The sequence below is a fragment of the Camelus dromedarius genome, chromosome 28, assembly GCF_036321535.1.
Source record: "Camelus dromedarius isolate mCamDro1 chromosome 28, mCamDro1.pat, whole genome shotgun sequence".
NCBI classification, from domain to species: domain Eukaryota; kingdom Metazoa; phylum Chordata; class Mammalia; order Artiodactyla; family Camelidae; genus Camelus; species Camelus dromedarius.
The window spans coordinates 14,244,465-14,266,951 of record NC_087463.1 but is presented as its reverse complement, the minus strand read 5'-3'; the positions used below and the strand labels follow the sequence as shown (position 1 = coordinate 14,266,951).

The following is a 22,487-nucleotide window of genomic DNA, read 5'->3' as shown; positions in this document are numbered from 1 at the left end:
AAATCTGCTGCAAGATGAGAATGAGTTTTAAATTGATCTTTAAGTGTTGAAAAAACATCTTAGACATTTCTTCTGAACTTATCACTTTGTGTCATAGTTTGGTCAACTTTCATATTTTCTCCATACTCGTTTTTTTCTTTCAATGTGCTGTATGTACCCCAGTCAGAAAACTCACTTATCCAAGACCAGTACCTCTGGCACTGAGCATCTCCCTGGTGTGGGAAATGAGTTCTTGTGTACTAGCAGTGTTTTTAGATGATTTTGGTGGTGATGTTAGATTTATGTCTGGATCCACTGTTGGAAGCATATCCATTTATTATCTGTAGATATCGGAGAGCTTTATAAATTATAACTTGAGGGCATAACTTCCACCACCCAATAATGCTGTTGAGCTTTTGCAGTATAGATTGGTTAACTCTGAAGGGGAATAATGGCACCTGGAGCACATCTGAGTCTGTGCATCACTGCATTGTGTTCCATGGACTCTTCTGTATGGGTCCTTAAAGTACTTGGTGGAGGGAGTAATACTGTAAATGGATGTAGTGGGTTGAATTGTGGCCCCCAAAAGTATGTCCACCTGTAATGTGACCTTATTTGTAGTAAGGGTCTTTGCAGATAGAGTAAGGTAAGGATCTTGAGATGAGATCATCCTGTATTAGGGTGGGCTCCAAATTTCTTGTAAGGCAAGTCCTTATAAGAAAAGAGATGGGGGACATCAGACACACAGAGAAGGCCATGTGAACAAGGTGGCAGATTAGAGTTATGTAGCCAAAAGCCAAGGAGTGCCAAGGGTTGCTGGCAGCCCCAGACACAAGGAGAGAGACATCAAACGATTCTCCATCAGAACTTCCAGAAGGAATTAACCTTGCTGATACCTTGAATTCAGACTTCTAGCCTCCAGAACTATGATGGAATGAATTTCTGTTGCTTTAAGCCACCAAGTTTGTGGTACTGGATTACGACAACCTCAGGAAACTAATACAGTAGAGACCGTCAGATGAACTAGTTTACATACAGAAAGGAGGATGTTACTTAAGGCAAGATTTGACAAACCATAGCCCCGCAGGTCAAATCTGGCTGTTGCCTGTTTTGTAAATAAAGCTTTATTGGAACACAGGTGTACTCATTCATTTCTGTGTCATCTCCAGCTGCTTTTGTGCTACAATGGCAGAGTTAATAGTTGTGACAGAGGCTGTAAGACCCACAGTGATGAATATATTTACTAATTTTTTGGGGGTGCAAATACAGATTTACTAAAGGGGGATATCGATAAGGAATAGGGAACTCTGTAGTTGTTTCCTTGGCTACCCTTAATACTTCTGGTTTGAAAATCGGTATGTCCAAATTTTGAATTTGCTTAAAGTCACTTCTCTCCTGTAGAAGTGAAGATATTGATTTTAAAAAGTTCAACAGAACAACTGGTCTGTAGGATTTGTGTGTAGCCTCAAGGTAGATTGTTTACTTCAACCTCTTATTTTGACTTCTTGGACTTAATGCGAATTGGAAGCAGTATTGGGCTGGTAGGATTAAGTAAGCAATAAACATACTCTCAGAATAAGGAAGAGAGCTATCTATCATTGTATTGAGGGGCCATCTCTCCCAGATAGTTCTGGGTGCTTCTTGTTTGATCAGCAATGAGGATGTGATTGGATGAGCTTTCTCTCTTGATGTGTGAAGTTCTCCCAGCTCCTAAACAAGAGATACAATAGCTGAATTAAGTAGCACACAACAATAGTTTATTTCTTTACCTTAGCATAGTATTTAAATAGGAATTATTTCTCTGTTGAGGAGTCATTGATTATGCTTGCATTTCTCCTAACCCTTTTGCCTTTTGTAAGCCTTTTAAACTTTTCTGAGGGAAATAAAGGTTTAGAAATTTGGTCATTGAACTTCCACTTGAACAGTTCTGACTGGCTTTGAAAAAGACTTCTCTTACAAACATTTTTCATACCTCTTGAAAATCTACTTCAAGGGATTTATACAGGGAAGCAATCATGGATTTTCAAACATTCAATTGCAAAGATGTTAATCAAAGCACTGTTCATAGCAGTGAAAAGTGGCAAAGAACCCAAAGTTAAATTTGAAACAACAATTGACAGTTGGTTAAATAAGTTATAGTGCTTCCATTCTGTGAGCTTATCAAAGAATGTTTAATGATATGGAAAGCTGTTCTTGATATATTTTAAGTGGGGAAAAAGCAAAAAACATAACACTATGTGTGGTTTAGAGCGAACATACACTCAGAAAAACAGGTGAAAGTTTTAGGTGGTTTTTTATATTCTTTTGCTTATCTCTATTTTCTAATATTTTTCACAGACTATTTTAATAATAATCAGAAAAAAGAATTAACTTTAACACAAGCAGATTGTCCCTTCAAATACTTTCATTTAGAACTGAGAACTGTTAGTTGATATAAAAATAACTTTGTCATTTGCTTCCCAGAAAAATTGATGAAGTACTTACATTGTGGCTCACTAGAGAATACATTTAGATAAGTCACCTTCACTCCTGAGTCCGTTTTTTCATCGCTTTCGTGCACTGATATGCTGGGACTTCCTTAAGGTTGGAGCGTGGATATTGAGAAGAACAATTCTAGGACTGTTCATTCATTGGGTCAACAAATACTTATTCATGGTGCTATCTGAGGCAGCACAGTTGGAGCAGAGTAAGGGCTTTTGGTGTCTGTGATGTAGGCACAAAGATGGGAAAGGAGATAAAGAATAGAAATGATACACAGACTCTATGGTGTGTCCTTCCATCCATCTGTCCTTCCACGCATCCATCCATCCATCCATCTAGCCTTCCATCCAACAAATATCAATCAATAGCCTGCTAAGTTCCTAGCACAGTTATAGGCATTAGGGGCATAGTGTGATTAAAATAGGCAAAATTACCTGCTTTGTAGAAGGTAGAGTTTATAAAATAGTAGGAGACAAAAACAATGAGTAAATAAATAAATACTATCATTTTGAGTGAGGGAAGAAAATACTACGAAAAAAATAACACAGGGTGGAGGGTGGGGGTTGGGGGCTGATGAGGGAATTCAGGGCAGGTGCTAATGAGGCAGTGGTCTCAGGAGTGACTGGGATGGCGTGAAGATGCACGGGAAGGAGCACTGGACTGCAAGTTGGGTTCTCTTTAACTCTGCCACTCACCGTGCATTGTGAAGCCAGTCATTCAGCATCCCTCTCAACTGATTACTGACGACATAAAATGATGCCTGAGACTGTAACATTGAGGGGTAATGTATTATTATTAATAATGTTAAGGCTTGCTGCATGATTTGCATTTAAAGGACCTAGGGAAAAACTGCACCAGGGAGCTATTAGCATTTGCTGCTAGTTCATGGCTGTGGACAGCCAAACTCGACGTTTATGAAGTCCAAAAATCTCCAAGGAGAATTACTCAAAACACAGGGAATAAAAAAAAAAAAAGAAGGATGCATTTAATCTCTTCATTGGATGCAGTGTTTGTGTGTTTGCGTGTGTGTGTATGTGTGTGTGTGACAGAGACAACCAGCGATGTTTTCCAATGCACAATAAAACAGTTTATTTAAAAACAACGCATTCAGTACTGTGTTTGGCACACGAGGCAATGAGGCAGGCACAGTCACACTTAACAGGTACATTTGGGGAGCTGTTGAAGCAAATCATTGCATTTTCTTCGCGAACTACAATCACAATATACACGCGATTACCTCTACAGAAGAAAAAGATGATGGTCCTTGTTCACCAAGAAGGCAGAAGATTATTTACACGTTCCTCAGTCCAGTGTGCTGGCTTCCTTCAGGTCTCCACGGCCCCAACAGTCTGGCAGCTTGTTTCCAAAGCAGCTGAGGCTGCCTCTCACAAGAGATGTGAGTCTGAGTCCTAAGGGCTGAAGCTTCTTCCAAAGAGCAAGAGGTCTTTTGACTTAGCTGGGAAGGAGCGAAGTCTTCAGTGCCAGTCTCTCAGCATAAAATGGCATTTTCCAAAACAAATGCATCAAGTGCGTGGGGGAGGGCTCCATGGTTATAACATCATAAGTAGCATTTATTTTCCCTGACACATGCTTCTTGCTCATTTCTTTAATAACTTACATTCACTGTTCTCCTACCTTTTGGCCTTTTGGTTCCATCGTTACTCTATAAAGAGCTTTGTTCCTCAATCTACATTGATACAACATTCCTTAAAATGATGCTAAAATGAAATGGTGAAACCAAGTAGCTTAAGTGAGAGAAGATACCACAAACATTCTTTTGTCTTGATTTCTGATATATGCTCTCACAATGGATGGTCAGCTTCCCATCTAGAGAACAGAGGCAGCAAGGTGGATGTGGTAGAATCAGCGGTTGGGACACCCAGACTCTAATTCCAGTTAACTAGCTGGGCAGGTCAGTCACTTCCTGCTTTCTGAACCTCAGGTGTCTCATCTCTGTTGAGGATGTTCACCTAGAATCTGGACCTGAGATGTCTAGATCTGTGAAGTTCTGCTGTGGACTTAGGTTACTGTCCTATGTGAGCAAATGGTGCTGCATTGTGATGCTTCAGTATTTTTGTTCTGGGTCCTGGGAGAATTTCTGTGCTAATTGCTGATGTTTGCTGTTTTTGATCTCAATCCATCAGTAACCCCCTCCTGCGGCTCTTGGCTATAAGGCTGCTTTTCTGCCTAGTAAGGGCTTAGATCCGGATCTTGAAATGTAGTTAAAGAGCATTTCTGTCACGGAGACCAATTATTCTGTCTTGCAAAATGGTCTAGATTCTAGGTTTCAGAGGGAAACCTTCCCTTCCTTTTTGCAAATACTTAAATGACTTTATTTCACCTGCACGCATTGACCAAACCTCTCTCCCATTATCTTACCGATGTTTCTTTCCTACCTTGTGAGCAAAAAATGTTGTGGGAATGGCTGGTTCTTCAATGCTGATTTTGCTGTTAATTTGTTCATAATAAAATGGGGCCTACTGGCAAGTCCCCTCTGGTTATAGCTGTGGACTTTCTTCTTTGGTGTCCAGAAAAGAACCAGAGGTTGAAGGCCTACTATGTGCCCAGGCTACATGCAGTTTGTTCTAAATACAGAAAAGACATTTTTAACATGTACCTGACTCTTTAAAATCAAATGCAGCTTATTAAGTATAGAGAAACAAGCTCCTCTGTGAGAAGAACAGAAAACAGAGGTATACCCTGGCCTTTTGAACACAATAAGGAAAATGTCCGAGTTGAGTTTCAAACATTTACAGTCTAGAAATGTTTTGTAGAACCTGCAGGATATTTTACTAGAGCAAGGGAAGAAAAATTTGGTACTTTATGATCTAATTTTGCTTTACTCCACGCAGAATAAAAACCTTTGGTCACTTACTGTATGTGAGGAACTAAGTACATTTTTTCCAGCACTGTCTTCCACAGGATTTAATTAAACCCACCTGAAAATGATATCCATCAGAAAACCTTCCATTTGCAAACAAAGCTTGTTCTGTGACTTACTAGGGTTTCTGATTTCTCAGCACTCAGGCTTTTGCTTAGAACTGGTGGTGAGGAAGAAGGAGAGCTGTGCTCAGTGCCCAGGGACTGCAGTGGCCAAATGTTTGCTGGTGGGTTTTTTTCAGGGTCCAGCCTTACCCTAGGTTAGCGCAGGGCAGGACATCACATGATGCCTTCCTTAATGATCTTCCCAGTAGGGTTCTTATTTAGTGGTGTTTTTAGCCGTGAGGAATTTTCTGAGTGCAGATAAAGCCCTGGGCATGACGCTTAGCTGAGTGTACCCCTGTTGAGGGAGAGACATTGAACCATAGAGCCTCTCCAAGTGTGATGGGGCCACGTACGCTTATTGGATGTCTTGTTCTTTCCCCTGCTCCTTTGCAGGCACTGATTTCTGGATGCCTGTCCATTTTGTGCTGTGTCAGAAGGCTGAGGAATAAGTGGACAGAGAAAATTAGAGATTTGTGGAAACAGGCAATGGACTGTAGGACATGAGAAAAGGTCAGCCAAACATGGTTTCAGCTGGCAGTTGAATTAAAGAATGTTTAACCAGAAAGTCACTTTTAGAAATTAGACAGGCCATGGCTAGAATGTCCTAAGGTATTAAGGAGTTTGTTGAGAGGTTCCTAAGAGTCACATGGCTAGGAAGTATTTTGAACACCTTAGGGTTCTTAGCTTCAAGGACCCAATAATACAATAAAAATCAGAAGAACTGATCCAAGTGGAAATGCCTCTTTGTGGGGAGGCGGGCTTTTGGGAGTCCCTCCAAAGTCACTGCTAGCCCCTTATTTGGTGCTCACTCAGAAACTGTTCAGGGGGTGCTGTGCTGGAACCAGCTCATAGTGACTCTTGAAAACATACTGTGACATTTTCAGCTGGTTGACATCAAGTTAGTAGTTTGGAATTGGATATGATGAGAGTATTTACACCGTGGAAATTGGCGAGTCCTACAAGTCAGGGCTCCACCATTCTTCAGAGCCAGTTATTAAACATTTAACAGCACACCAAAGAGCCAAAGCTGTCTCTTAATCCCACAAAAGGGAAATCAGCAGAGACCTGCATTGTCCCTGAGGATTGATGGCTCTGCCTGTGCACGGCTGCAGAAAGGAGCCTGGCTAAAACTTCACTAGGAGGGCGGCACCTTACTCAACAGAGGCTGGCAAAAGGCAGCCAGTGCCAGCTGACCGCCTTTCTCATAGTCAGTTGGCTTTAGAATTTTAGCTCCGTGATTTTTCTTTTTTGATTGGTTTTGTTTTAACCCAAAGACCTTTGCATTTTGGGCATTATCTGGAGGTTGTGAAATCAGAGCCCTTTAGGAATATTTTAGGCTCTGGGAATGATTATCTAAGTAGAATCTGAATGAGTCATTTACCTTCCCTGTTTCTTCATCTGTTTATGAAGATGAGTGACCTGAGATCTGTCTCTTGTTATTTTTTTTTTTAACATTTTTTATTGAGTTATAATAATTTTACAATGTTGTGTCAATGTCTCTTGTTTTAAAATATAAAGAGTGACATATAAAGAGCTGGCCTTGGGGTAAAGTATGTGAAATCTATGTTCCCCACTCTGTCTTCAGGCTTGCATCCACTCTGACTAAACTGACCAGTTACTATTCACTTACAAATTAGTGACTGGTCAGTTTAGCCAAAATAGTTGAATGGTTGAGTCAGTAGGATGGTGTCTATATCGCCATATATCATGATAGCTTTAGGAAACAGATCTGATATTAACTGCGTAAGGAGTAATAAGCACTCAGCTCCTTTGGTCAACGTGGCATATATGACTTTGCTGTATATTGTTGGTTCCCAAATTGTGGCCACATCAGAATCCCCTGGGAATCTTTGTAAGCTGGGCTTATTCCAGGACATTCTAAGCCAAAAGTCTGGGGCAGAGAGCACGACTTGTATTTTAAAGAGCTCCTTGTGTCATACAGCTGTTTGCTGGCGGCTCGGCAGCATAATCCAGCTCCTCACCCCGTAACCCCACTGTGATCTTAAATCCGAGTCAGTTATTCTGTGACGGGCTCTCCACTGTGATTCCATTGTCACAACAACAAGAGAATGAGCTTCATGGAGGATAAAACATCTATTCATACACATATATCTTCAATAATAAGTCAGCACAATAAAAAGAAATTTTAAGAAATACTGACTGCATAATACAATAATGACATTCTAGAACGTTTCCCATCTCAAATGTTACATCGATCAATCTATGAGAGCGGCAAATTCCATCATTTTGGCCTTCGTATCAGCTCATCTGTGGCCTTGCCTAATTGGGCCACAGAGCCCAGATAGTCAGCTGGCCCAGGAGCTCTAAGTCCCCAGCACCTATGATCCTCCCTCTGGGCTTTCCCAGCCACACACACAGCCCCGTCTCTCTGTAAGCAGAAGCATAGTTCCACACGTTAAGGGAGAAGCAGAGGTTCATGAGAAACTTCTGCCTGGCACATTCAGACATTCAGGAGAAAAACGATGTAAGGATCCAGAATTATACAGAAAATTGCTAAGTCTGTCATTCTGCACATGAAGACCCAGCCCAAAGTATTCATTATTTGCACATCTTCTTAGCATACTGAGCTAAATGCAATAATGTAAAGTTTGCTGTTGAAATTCCTTACAATATAGAAGGCATTGACAAAAAGTATTCTTACCTCAAAAGGCCTCAACGGAAAATTATACATATGGAGAAGTACATAACCATTCTCAGTATTAAATTTTTAAATTATGCATACGTATTACTAAAACAAGGTTTTACCAAGATGAATAGATAAGATTCCAGCTGTCAACTGGGAGCTGTCAGTAACTGAGTTGTGATTTACCAGAATCATGATTTATCAAGTGGGTTTTCTCTTATTTTAGGGGAGAATGTAGGTTATTGCTGGTGGACTGTTGTATACCCAGGCAAGCATTTCCTTTTCTGTTTTGCATTGAGAAATCATTTTTTTTTTTTTTTTTTGGTGGGAGAATTTTTTTTCGTCCTTTATGGCTTTTCTAACTTATTTTGTTTTCTATGCCTTATGGACCGCAGATCAAAATCACTTTCCTTTTGAACCCAGCTTTATCTGAGGCTGATAAGGCTAGGAAGTACTAGATGAGGAGTCAGAATTTCTCACTGATTACCTGTGCAATCTGGGGAAAATCACTTAGCCTCTCTGTTTCTCCATTTCTCATTTGGAAAGTCAAGAATTAGGACTACAGATGCTCAAAGGCTCTTCAATTTCCAGTGTCCTAGGGTTCTAGAATTCTGTCCCTGCTACCTTTGGCCTCAAGTCAGCACCTCTTTGCTATCTGAGAGTGCCTAATAATTAGTACTTTGTCCCAAGTCAGAAGAAATGCTCTTCCATTCCTCAGCTTCCCCACCAAATTAGGTTGCTCCCAGCACTCACATTCACGGATCACTGGATCACTGGAGGCCGAGCGCAAGGAGGCCGGAGGAGCCCCTCCCTTTGCACGTCCTGGCTGATGGCCTCGTGGTCAGGTGCCTGACATCAGAGTTACACACAGACTGACGGCACAGCGGTCACAGCCAGCACTGCGAGGCACACACACCACTAAGCGCACAGCACTTTTACAACGGTCAAGGACACTTCAGACACAGAAGCAGAGGCAGAGAAAGCATAAACGTTTAATCATCACATACGGGAAAGATTTTCTGGGTTTCGGGGGGATTCTTAACACCACACTTTAACTCTGTCTCCCCAGGATCTGCATGTCTGCACATGACACTCAGAACAACTGATGAAAACTGAGGGACTAACATCGAGCAGGTTGCTAAATGTTTGTGTTTATTTTTCTCTGCAGCTGAATCGGTCATTTGTATTTGTGTCACATGTAGACAGATTGGGGGCTTTATGGTGATATTTATTCCAGTAGCTGAGGGTAGAGCCTGCTGTGAGTATCTGAAAAGAGGAAAGGTTCTGACAAAAGGACATACTTAACTTAGAACCAATAAAACGAGGGCAGTGCAAAAGCCAGGGGTTTGTATCTGTGGCTGAATAAGGAGGAAGGACCAGACAGTCCTGCCTGCCCAGGTCACTGCTCTCGACCCCGCAGGCCCGGAAGTTCTGGCTGTGTGCACCGCTGCCTTTCTCATCTGGACTCACGGGACCCACCAGCTCTTGGCTGTGACAGTAGCTATGTAGGTTTAATCTGTGAAACAGTGTTTAAAAACAAAAAGCCTTTTTGTATGATCAGCTAGAGGCTGTTTTTCTCTGTGCTGGAACTGTAGGTCAAGGGCATAACTAACAATAAAAATCACAGTAAAAGCTGCCATATACTGAGTGCTGACTATACATCGAAAACCGGGGTAAATGCTTTACCCACATATTGGATCTAATTTTTGCAATAGGAGAATATAGGCTGTATATATAAAGAATTGATAAGTTATGAGAACTGTGGTTAATGGCTCGGGGAGGATTTGGGATTTTTTTCAGAGATTTTTTTAAAGGAAAGAAAAGGGTGATCTCTTTGGAACCACTCCAGGAGGTCCTACATGGAAACGGGATGAGCCCCATCTCTAAACCCTTCTAGGTCTGGGAGACGAGTGTTTCCTCAACGTTTTGAGATTTTTTGTGAAAGTGGTAGATGAAATGATGCTGGGAGACGGAAAAGTCCTCTCACTCTAGGTTAAGATGGGCTAAGAGTGAAGTGAGATTTAAAAACTTGGCATTCTGATGAGATCTAATTTAAATGGTCCACTAATAGAACAATTAACTGGTTTTAGAGATTCTGGCCTTTTGCCCTTTTAACCTACCTGGTTCAAAGTGTCTATAATATATATTTATATTATATAAATATAAATATATATTATATAAATATAATATATATTTATATTTAGTGAAATCTAATGGGCACATTGGGATTAGAACTCCAGACTCAGAATCTGGCCTGTATAACATTGGCATTAATATCACTTAACTGTAACCAAATGAACTGAGTGCTTAGGAAAGCCGACTGAAGTCTTCCTGCACTTATCAATCTCACAGTGGCCCTAACAGAGAACAGCATGAGAACTGCGGTCCTTTCCTCTTTAAAGGGACAGGGAGTAAGCATGGTGTGGTTTTGGTGCCCATCAAATCATACCATTGCATTTTAAAATGTTTTTAATATCTCCCCTTCTCATTATTTCAACTATCAGTGTATCTTAGTGTTTCCCATCTCAAAACATCTATTTCTGATTCTCCCTGTTGATTTGAAGGATTACCATTCACACAACATTGTGAGATGCGTCAGTCACAATTGGTAACACGTTTGAACCTGTATGATTTTTCTTTCACTGGTTGGTATCTGGGTCTATATAAGCTGCTCTGATTAGCTTTCTGGAAAAAACTACAATAAAACAGCCTTTAGGACCAGGCAGAACATGAGAATAGGGACTGTGTCTTTCCTTAACTGTATTTGGTTTGATTTTAGGCATGATGGTACCTTCCCAAGGAGGGGCAGTGAGCCGATTACTGAATTACAGCAATTGTTTTGAACACTATTTGTAACTTTACAAGCAATCTAGATGAGATTTCTGGAAAAAAAAAAAAAACAACAAGCTACCACACCCAAATGTATTATAAATGTGCTTGACTGGCATTTGGAAAGGAGAAAGAAACTCTTATTAAAATTTAACATCAACTTGGCCAGACTTCGGGCTGAACTGGAAGAACACAGTGCTACGCAGTGAACAATGGGGGACAGGAGTGATGTGATTTCTACTCCTAAGGCTGAAATAACGGAAAAGAGAACAGCCTGTGACTCCCTCTGCAGTGGGTCCCTGTGCAGCTATAAGAATACCTCTCAAATTCTAAGGGTTTATTTAGTACCAGTCTTGCCACTACACAGTGGCTTTTCCTTTTAAATGCTTAATTTGTAGATGTATTAATTTGTAGACCTGATTTCAGTGGAAAGAGGGAATATCTGGTGTCTACAATTGTCTTGAAGTTCTGGAGCAGTGCTGATGGACACAGTGATACTTGAGATGACCTCACCTCAGCACTGGTCACACAGGGGCCTGGCCTGGCCAACCTCAGAGCTTTTGCTCTGCTTGACCCCTGCTAGTTCTCAGAGGCCTGATCATAGTTACAATGCTTTAAGGGATATGAGATTATAACATCTTCTAAGTATTCTTCCTCCTTTTCCTCTATATGTTCCAGGCTCTTAAGTAGACTCTTTGCCTCTATATTCTGAGAGAATTCCCAGCCCAGGGCTTGGGTTGGGATTGTGGGAGGCACTAAACCCAGGTTGGAATGCCCCTGTAGATGTGGCAACAGAATGACTTGCCATATTGGCACTCATGTCAAGAGATGTGATGCCACCCATGACATAGGCTTTCTTAGTACCAGGGAAAGATGCACTGCTATGCCTCTCAACACAGAAGGACCACTCTGCTGTAGAATGACTGCATGGAATAGTGAGAACTTCCTAAGAGGCATTTCTTATAAAAGTAATCAAAGATCCAACATGATTTGCTCAGTTTGTCATGAAACCTCAATGTTACCCAGAGCCTTGAACGTACTAAGTACAGATGCAAGACATATACAAGCAAAGTGATTTCAATATGATTCCTAGCAGAATAGTAAACTCCACAGTGGTGGCGCCAGGGGAGTTGTTGGAGAAAAAGAGAGAGAGAGAGAGAAAGAGAGAGGAAAAGGGAGGGAAGGAGGTGGGGGGGTGGGTACAGAGAGAGAGAGAGAGAAATATGATATATGCAAACCAGTTTTTTGTTTTCGTTTTGAACAGTCTGATCCCACCCAGGCAGAACTGAAATCCTGCCCCAGTTGGCCAGCAGCCTCTGATTACGAGGACTATCTGAGCAAAGCTGCAGAAACTACAGCTCTGATCCTCATAAAAAAATGGGAGGCAGTTTATTATTAAAATACAAACATGAAAATACTTTAGACCATTTCTTGAGCAGCATACTTCCAAATGCAACATTCCCTTTATCAATCGAGTTTTAAATTAGGTGGTTTCAAAGCATCTGTCCTGCTAAGACCCTTAAAAGAGCAGTGCAAAAGGGGGGGAGCAGACATCTTTCCTCTTAAATGGCAGACAGTCCTTATAAGAAATTCTCTAGGGTTCTATTCTGATGACTATTCAGCGTGACTTGGGGCACTTTTAAATCAGCCGTTTGGCACTTTCTGTCCTGAGTTCTTAGGCACAGCGCGACAGAGTGAGCTTGGTGAGCCCTTCCCCGTGCATTCGGTACAGCAGCTGAAACTCAGCAGGCAGCTGGTGGGACTCCTGCCACTTGGTGGTAAATTTGGTTCCTTTTTTGTCATAGTAATGGTACGGAAGGTCTTCCCTTGTGTTGGGGTCAAATCCAAAAGGCCAAAATCCATACAAGTGGATCTCTTCACATATTGCTGATGCAAGGGTGTACATAAGAATACCTGTGCTCAGCCGTTTGGGTGACAAATGTTTGTTTTTCCAGTACCTGTGGAACAATAAGTACAGGCGGATTCAGAGGCCAGTGTTGAAGGTTTCAGTCAGATAGGTCACTATGACTGGTTTGGGAAGTGAACTTCGCCAAATAACTTAAACAGTACTTGCTTTGAATCTATCCTTTAGACCACAGAACACCTTGGGGGCAGGACCAGCTACGTAATTTGTAACACTCAGTGCAAAATGGAAATGTGGGCCTTATTTCAAAAAATTTTGAGAATTTCAAGAGGGCAATAGCAGAGTATTAAACCAAGTGTTGGCCCTTCTGAGCACGGGCTCCTGTGTTACTACAAAGGTCACACAGGTTTGAAGCTGTCCCTGCCTCTGGGCTGTCCTACAGAGTGGTGTCTGACTCAGTGCTGATGCCACAGGAGCCCACCAGTGAGAATGACTATGCTTCTCGCACAGAAGGGGCCCTTGGAGTGGGGAGGGGCTTACTTAATCTAAGAGGACCTCTTCTGTTACTTCCTTACCCGAGCATAGAGATTAAATCTTCTTGGGTTTGGAAAGATTGTGGGGCTTGCTTTATTTTTTTTTCTACCTTCTTGTAAAAAAAATCACATTCCCTGTTCCTTTGTCTTCTGACCAGGGGCTCCCAAGCCCTGCTTTGGCGTGCCAGGACCTAAGAAAAGTATTTACACACTTTCTGAATTAAAAAAAAAAAGCTAAATTATGGTTGTTTCTCCTTCCATGTTTACATAGTAATTTGAAGCCTTCCTACCTACACTGCCAAATATTTGAGACTGCTGTGGAGTGTGTGTGTGCATGCTTGTGTCTGGCTGTCCAGGCATAATCAAACTGTTCATGAATCAGGCTTCTGTGGACTGTACTTTGGGTTTTCATTGAACCAATGTGTTTGGTTCAAGCCTGAGTGGGCTGTTATGGCTAACTCCATGGGTCTACTGAAAGGCTGGGGGCAAGTGGGCCGCAAAGGCCACTTCCTGAAGTTTCCAAGCACATATAGTTCCTTCTTCACTACCGGAAGGCTTCAAATGAACATTTTCCCTTCCAGCTGAAGTTTTAAAGATCAGTCTTGGATTTAATATTCTTATCTTAAGGCGTTAGAATGACTTCTGACAATCCTGTTGGTACAGCTCAACTAACAGAGAGCAAGAGGGGTGCAAAATGATGAGGTCAAAAGACCACAGGGCAGGTTGGCAGGAGGCCTGGCTTCTACTTATGATTCTGCCCATTTTGGGCAGTGATGTTGGGTAAATAACTCATTCTTTGCACTTTAGTTGACTCGTCTATAAACTTAATTGGGCTACCTTACCTCTTAAAAAGGTAACCATACATTCCGGGAAACTGGGACAGTCTGTTTTGGTCTGTTATCTTTGTTGTAATTCTTACTAGTGCTCTTTTTCTCGAAGAAAAAGTTTCAGTTTGGACTATAAATGATGACATCACCCTACCTGTCAGATACATACCAGTTGATTATGTGATGATTCCTCCTTCTATAATTGGTCAACTAAACAAATCTTAGATTTGAAAGACTTTAGAGGACTACAGGATGTGAATAATCTACTATGGGATAAAAAGATTCAGAATCTCTGTTTACTAGACCTCCTAGAATGCACTCTAACTTGCAGTAATATCTGGACAGTATGTTAGGACACTGGGGCTACTTGCATATGGGAAATTAAGAGTTGAGGACATTTCCTCAAATTATTTAAAGAAAAAAATTTGTAATTAATCTTGCTTTATAAAATGCCCTGCATTATTGGCTCCCAATTCTGACTACTTATTAGAATCATCTGGGGAGTTATTAAGACATACCAAGTGTCTGAGCCTCTTTCTTCCCCAACCAGACAAATTACATTAGAGTCTCTTGAAGTAGAACCCAGGCAAGAATATTTTAAAAATCTCTCCAAGTGATTCGAAGGTATAGCCAGAGTTAAGACCTATCAGACTAGATGAAAACATTGTATTTCTGGTTAATCTGGCTTTCAAATTACAAGGCTTAACAATGAGCTGATAAAGTACTTTTCATATGTTTTGGTACTCAAGTCCCAAATTATAAAAGCAGATTACACAATTTTGATTTATCTAAGTGGTTTTCTAATCTTGGACATCTAAAAAACACCCAAATATGAAATAAAAAGGAACATTTAAAGTCAATTGCATCTTTTTAAAAAAAACCACTTGATTTGTCTACTTTAGTCATTGGCATTATTGGGATGTAGCTATCCATTAGAAGAAAATTATTGATTTGTGGTGATTTCCATCACTGCTTGTTAGGCTTACCACCAAGGAAGGGGACTGGAGATAGAGAGGCAGGAGGCTAAGAAAAACCAGTCCCTCCATTTGACTTTGGCTACCAGCTGGGGCAGGAGACTGAACTTCTTACTTAGAATGATTCATTCATTCATTACAAAACTTAAGAGCTTGTTTTAAAGTACGAAGCTAACCACAACAACTAACTAATCAGATAGCTCCCACCCCCAAGAGATTACAATATTGATTTGCCATCTGGTAGGATATGAGTTAAAGGCAATAAAATATACACACCTGTTGACATGTTGCATTATATTTCCAGGCCAGGCCAATTGGACCTTTAACTGACCTCTGTGTTCAACAAAAAAGTCAACTAATGTCCTGGTAACAGTTGCTGAAGTGTGGAAGAAAAACGCAGGGATCCAAAGAATGGCCCCATCGAGCTTTTTTAAACTGAGAAAAAAGTTGTTACGGTCCTGAATGGTCAAAAGATTGTTGTAATATTTTTCCAGGATGCTGGGGTTGAAGGTGGTAAGGTTGGTTTTCCTTCCAACATCTCTTTGGAAAGCCTCCGTAGGGGCAAAATTGCAACGGAAAACAAAATCTGACTTATCTATTTCTTGTCCACACCGGCTCCCTGTCAGGATCCCACTATTTCCAACCACAGCACAAATATTATAATGCTTATTCACAATGGGTGACACATCTGGAAGCAGTGATCGGAAGTTATTGCTAATGGAGAAAACATATTTATGGCTGGAATAATCATAGTGCATCAGTTGTCCAATCCGAACACTATTCTTGGTCAAAGAAAAATTTTTTATTACATCGACATGCTGAAGAATTTCTTGCCTAAAATAAAAAGAAATTCATTAAATGTATCCCATTCAAAAGAATTGATTTTCCATCTTATGTCTTATGCTGCCGTTTTATTCAGACAAGAACCGTAGGCACATTGAATCCAAGAAAGACTATACATTCATAACAATTGCGGTCTTTGAAGGGATGACTGCCTTAGAATTTACAGACATGTGCTAATCTCTCAGTCAAATTCCGGGTATAATCCTCTGAAGCTTGTAAATGTTGTAACTTACGGTTTTAGCTGCCAGTTCTTTGGTTTTCTGCTCTACCTGAAAAGTGTTTTTGATCAGGGGGGAGGCCTAGGCCAGACTGCATCAGAAAATACAGGGAGACAATTTACACAGGCCCTAAAGAGCTCACATTAATGCACAAACGTTGGTGACTTAGAGTTTGTAATTAGGGACTACATGTTTGCTATTGGACTACAGTGTCCAAGGAAGATCAAATGTCACTGGTGTCCAAGTAAGAGCCAAATAGATATGAGTCAGTATAGTACTATCTATTACTAAAATATGAAAATGGTAATAGCAATGGGTGTAGTTGAATATTTAATAGAAATGAGAATGATAATCTCATTAATGTACTTTGAATAGTGAAATGGGAGTTTTTTTCTACTTGATTGTAAAGAAACACAATTAAGTTGGAGAAATGTAATCCTCAGAAAAAGAAGCTATTGTAAGTCCTGAAAACGTGTATATTCTAAGAATTCAGAGGATAAACAAGGCAAGGGTGATACTTAGGACTAATTTCTGGTTGCTTTCATGTTGAGCTTTAAGTGAAATTAAGCATCTCCTCTTAAAGTCTCTGCTATTTGAAATATTTAAGAGAGATTGGTCACATGTTACTCTGTTACTAGGTTCTCCAGTTCTAAGAAATTACATTGAACCTCCTGTGTCTTTTGCCTGAAAAATAGCAAGAATGAAACTAAATGCTTTGCATATCATCACTTTACCTGGAATTTTATTTTTTAAAAATTACTTCATTTTTCAAAGTACAGAGCAATATAAACTGAAAGCTTTAATCCAAAGCTTCCAAAGTTACTGTTCTATACAAACTGTTACAAAGGTAAAGTAAGTTTAGAACAATACTGGGAAAATTAATTAAAGATTACCTAAAACATGGATTGAAAGGAGGGAAGTTTTGGGAGGAAAGTATTGTTCTAACGGTTACTTGGGTCACATGGCCTAGTGTGGGAAGAATATTTTTATTGAGTCAGAAATATGTTTTGGGAGAGGGTATAATATATTTAACCTGTGCAAGTTTTCTGGGTTGTCTCAAAAAAAAAAAAACTTCATGGTTTTAGAATTAATCAATTGTTGTCATGGATTAATTTCTAATTAAACAATGTTTTAAAATTTTTAATCATAATCATATGACTTTGTGTCAACTTTTCAAGCAAACATTCTCATGACACCATGGATATCTACTGAATTTGTTTTAATTCCATCATCAGATTAAAATTAAAAAGTGCAATAACTAGAAATTCTATGACCAAAATACAACACCCTAAATAGAGTGGCGAAATAAGTATTTGTAAAATAAGTATTCATACCCCTAATACACTAGATGGCTCACATTCCATTTAGCAGCATAATAATCCCACTAAGAAAGAAAGAGTAATGACTTATCTGGGATGGCTAAGAGTAGACCAGAAAATAAATACATAAATACCAGAAAATAAATAAATAAATCTCATCCTTCTTCTCCTACCTCAAAAAAAAAAAAAAAAAAAAAAAAGAAAGAAAAGAAAGACGAGAAAAAAACCATACACATACACACAGACTACTTCATGTATAATTGAGGCAGCTACAAGACAACTAAGAATAATGTTTGGTAGCTTTTACAATATGTTAAAAGCTATAAAAGTTTAATGAGAACAAACCAAAAAACCAAAACTGTAATTAAATACCTGCATATATTTGGGCTGAGATTTTTCACTAGTAATCTGTTAGGGATAAAGTGTAGTGTTTCCTGTGTTTCAATGAGACGATACTTTTTTCAAATAATTTGTTTTACTTTATTTTTTCAAAAATTTCCAGTGGGGGAATGCAAATGCATTGGGTGATCTTTTTGTAATTAACTTTTTTTTTTTTAAATAAATGGCTTTGGCAGTATTAGCCATAGGTGTTAAATATAAATCATGGTGCTCAGTTAAGCCCAAGTTAGGGAGGATTCTGGAAATACCTTTTTTCTTCCAAATGGGTCTTTTTGATGTTTCCTTTTTATGGGAGGGCGCTACATAAATTTAAAAGGGTTACTAATTAGCCTTTGCGCATTCAGGCCAAGAAGATAATGCAATACACCTCGGGTTGGGGGCAGGTAGATTTTTGTTGTTTTGTATTATTTCGTTTTGGTTTTTGAGCTCCCTAATTCAAAACACCTTTTGGATCTTTCCCCTCTATCCTACCTTTGATGTAAAAACGCTGTCCGATTAAATGTCCACTTAGGTCTGGCTTGGAGTTCGTGAGTCAGAGAATGCGGAAAGGGCACAAATGACGGATCTAGAAGCTTCAGCGCAAATTGTGACCTAGAGAGGAGCATGAGTACACAGACAAACGTGCTGGCCTCAGCCAGGGGAAGGAAGCCAAGGTAGCCATTAAAGTCCAGGGGGTTAGGAGAGGGGCGGGGGTGGGGAGCAGTCGGCACACGCACTGGCTACATTCCGCCCCAGAGCCCCTTCTCGCCTGGTCCACCTTCTGCTCCCCACACACATCTTGGAGGAAGAAAGAAAACTAGGGAAATCCGTTTCCATTGTCCATCCCTCCGGGTGCGGGAGAGACCATAAAATGGCCGTCTCACGGAGAGCAGGGGCGGGAGCCGGACGCTCTGCTAGAAACTGATGCGCCGGGAGGACCAGGGAGTCAGCACCGCGGACAGCGGCCGCACCGCCGCTTGCGCAACCTGTGCCGCCCCCGCGGTCCCGGCGAATTGATTTTTGGAGAAAGGGCCGAGGAAACCTATGACCCAAGGGAAGGCTGGGGTGGCTCCTTCCTTAACCTCTTCCTTCCCGAGCCTATGTCTGATTTCACTCCCTGTCCCCTGACTGGGGACCCCCGGAGGTCGCTGGCCAATCCCACTCCTCTGCGCGGGTGGGGCTTCTCTAGGTTCCGCACCTCTGGCGGGGCTTGGACCACAGGATGCAGTTTGTATTTGCCACCTGCCCCTCAGAGGCTCTGCTGGGAGAGCTCTAGGGGTCACAGTTGGGGCAGAGGCTCTCGATAAGCTGCGCTAGGCTTTGCCTGGAACCTTCTCAGTGCAACCTCGTACCCGACAGTGACTTGGACCTGGGGCGAGGGTAGGCGGCCCTTAGGAGGCTCGCTTTCCGCAGCGGGTGGGGGAATTGCAGAAATCCCGGAAAGAGGCGGGGGGCGATGGCAGCGGGGGCAAAAGGATCGAAGTAGAATACCCCAGGGGCTTCAGGAGAATAGACCCGCGCAACATTTGATGTAGGGGGTGGGGGAGAGGAAAGGAGGAGAGCGCGAAAGGAGTCCGGCGCCTGCGCCATTAAATCGCCCGGGACCGCCCGGAACCCGGCAGCAGAGTCTGCGGACAGGGCGCGGGGTAGGCACTCAACTCACGCATGTCCGTCTCTCCATGCCCCCTCCCCAGTAGACACAGGGCCTTTCCCTCTACCATCATTCTCTTTAAACCCTCCCTCCCCCCATTTTTGAAATGGGGGAAAGGATGCCGAAGAAGAATACGAGAATGCAATCACATCGATTAGGGGCTTTGGGTTTTTGAAAAAAAAAAAGCGGGGTAGGGGTAGAATCAGAGAGAAGAATGGAAGGATCACGCAGTTATCTTGCCCAAAGTGTCTCGGAGAAGCCAAAACACTTCCGCCTGACCTCCCTCCCCCATAAACCAGATACCTGAGGGCGCTCAGAGGCCCGCACTCACCGGAATCCCGCGTGGAACATGTACATTCGGGGCGCCCCCGGGTTGGCGTACTTGGGAGTGGTGAAAATGTTCTCCTTTTTCAGGGACACGTAGCTGATGAGCGATAAAATCAGCAGGGCGACGCTGAGCATGACCAGCCCCAGCACACTGGCGACCCGGGCCATTTTGCAGTTTCTCATCCCGGGCTGGGTTGGGATCAGGAAAAGCGGGGAAATCGGTCCATTGAGCGGCCAGCAGCTCGCTGGCGTGTCAGTGTGTGTGAGTGTGTGTGTGTGTGTGTGCTCGCGCGCGCGCGTGTCAGCGTGTGTGCCGGGGGAGGGGGACCGGGCAGGGGAGCCGCGGAGGGCCGGGGGTAGGGGCGGGCAGGAGCCCTAGAGAGAAGCCGGGCCCCCTAGGCAGGGGCGAGCAGGGCCGGGAGGCTGAGCAGGAAGATGGAGGGTCTGCGCGGCGGCGTGGCGATGGAGCGGCGCGCCGTGCGTCTCGGGCCGCAGGCTCAGGCTCCCCCACGCGTTTCCAGCGAGGCTGCCATCTCCTCTGCTGCCTGCAAGATAAATGTGATTGGAATAATGTTACAGTTCGATCTAAGCACAGGATTTAATTAATGAACTCTTAATCTCCCAAATAACCAGGGGAGGGGCGGAAGAGGGAGGGATGAAGGGGAGGTGGCAGAGGGAGGGGAATTGAGGCTGGAAGGCTGCAGCCCACGTCCACGGCCTTCCCAGCTGAGGGTGTCGGTGAGGAGGTGGCTGTGGCGAGACAGACGCCCAAACTTAGTTTAATGGACAATTCATTACTTTATAAATGTATCGGGGAATACAGAGATAAATAACTGGATTTGCTTTCCTGGCGGTTGCACACCAGCTGGATGCTTCTGAGATGCAGGGAGAGTAGATGTTTAAAAGCCTCTCTCCTCACCGCTGAGTACAGCCCTGGGCTCCATGGAACAGCATCCGCCCTAGCACCCCAACAAGGAAGCCCTAAATAGCCGCTGGGACTTGTGAGCAATTAAAACCTCCTTGGAATTTCCCAGGATCTCTCCCCTGTTCCCATCCTATGCTCACCGCATACTTTACTTCTCTCTAAAAAACAGGTAGAGCTTAGCAGAGTTGTGTGGTGAGCTGTGAGTGTGGAGGGCCCGGCTCCCCCTCCCTTGTCTTCCTCCCAGCATCTGACTCCCAGCACGCTGCAGGTGGACAGTGGGCATGCCCCAGAGGTGACCAGGCCTGGAGTAGTTTGCCCTGATTTAACTTTCCATTGCCCACTTTTCTGATTTATCCCTGTGGCCAGGCCTTCAGGATAGGCCACTCAGCTTAGCCCTGAAGTTTGGCTTAGCTTAGCCCAGGAGCTGGGGCGTTATAAACCTCTGTCCATTATAAATGCCCAGAACTCTCTTTTGAAGGAGCTCAAGAACCAGCCCAAGAACCAGGTTAGAGAGGCTGCCTCTGAGGGTGGAAGGACGTCTCACCACCTAACACTTTGTGTTGCTTGACTTTCAATTTGTTTTAGCATAGTCACATGTTACCTGTTTTAATATCTTTTGGAAATAGAAGTTAATTCATTTTCTGTCATGCTGTTGGATGCTCAGAAGGCAACCCACATGTTTCTTTAGATCTGTCCTTTGCGGGTAGCTTGTGGCTTCTTCACCCTAGCTTTACCCTGGGCCTGGTGTTCCCAATACTAGTCAATAAGTACTAAGGAAAGAAGCTGGAGGTTAGAAATTGGCCTTCGAGAGCCTTTTCCAAGAAAGCAAGTTGATGTGTTCCAAGGTGACTATGATTTCTTTCTTTCCTGAAGTTTGGTTTTATGGGCTTTGGTAGACCTGATGTCTGTCTGTGGGCCATGAATTCTTCAAAGCAGTGAGCTTCGAGGCTGTGAGCTCCTACAGAACCAGGGCCGTGTCTTCTGCCCTGTTTCTGCATACTACTTGTATGCTGTCTGTGGAGAGGCATGCTTAATAAATGTTTGAGGACCTAATGAGCTCCCTGTGAAACACATGCCCAGTTGTGGACAGCAGTGCACAGAATGCAACTGTCTTTTTCCAGTGGAAAAGGGGGTTAGTCATTTTGCACATATGGAAGACATTTTACACCCAAATCTAAAAATGTGGGTCAAGAGGACACAAATAATTTTTTCCCAATGGGATTTTTACTTTGTCAGAATTTTAGAGAAGGCCTGCGTGTCTGCACATGGTGAATATTTGAACCATATTTATTGAATAAATACTATTTTTTAAAAAAAGATCATATGAATAGAGTGTAAATTGCCAAAAGGAGTAAGCACTGTCTAGGAATTATACACGTTGGAAAAACTCTTCTTGAATAAGAAATAAGAGAACATGACATGAAGCCCAGGGTACTGGTTACACCGCCAGGCTCTGGAGCCAGCAGACTGGACTTCAAATGCTGACTCTGTGACCTTGGGTCACAATTTTGTCAGTATCTCTGTGCTTCAGGCTCCTTATCTACAGAACTAGAATAAAAACCTCCCAGGATTTGGGGGAAGATTAAACAAGGCATGTAAAGGCCTTGGCACAGCCCCTGGCTTGTATTAAGCAGTTAATAAATATGAGCTAAACAACTTGGGCAAGTTTTTAGTGTCTTTCTCTGACCCCACAAATATGTGCTACAGAAT

General features: G+C 42.4%; 1 protein-coding gene across 1 annotated transcript; it reads right to left on the bottom strand.

Moving 5' to 3' along the window:
- Positions 1 to 10,967: 10,967 nt before the first annotated feature.
- ST8SIA3 (ST8 alpha-N-acetyl-neuraminide alpha-2,8-sialyltransferase 3) lies at positions 10,968 to 20,409 on the bottom strand. Its single transcript, XM_010997207.3, has 4 exons — positions 19,857 to 20,409; positions 18,367 to 18,486; positions 15,393 to 15,950; positions 10,968 to 12,876 (listed from the first exon to the last, which is right to left on the bottom strand). Exons 1-4 carry the CDS (start codon positions 20,033 to 20,035, stop codon positions 12,594 to 12,596), a joined length of 1,140 nt encoding a protein of 379 aa, XP_010995509.1. The 5' UTR covers positions 20,036 to 20,409; the 3' UTR covers positions 10,968 to 12,593.
- Between the last annotated feature and the right edge of the window lie 2,078 nt (positions 20,410 to 22,487).

Excerpts from the sequence above, each read along its gene's own strand:
- ST8SIA3 (XM_010997207.3), bottom strand. The coding sequence starts at position 20,035 with ATGAGAAACTGCAAAATGGCCCGGGTCGCCAGTGTGCTGGGGCTGGTC. Across the intron at positions 18,487-19,856 it reads ATGTTCCACGCGGGATTCCG|GTCACAATTTGCGCTGAAGC; the intron begins GTGAGTGCGGGC and ends GCTCCTCTCTAG. Across the intron at positions 12,877-15,392 it reads ATAATGCAACATGTCAACAG|GTACTGGAAAAACAAACATT; the intron begins GTGTGTATATTT and ends ATTGTTCCACAG.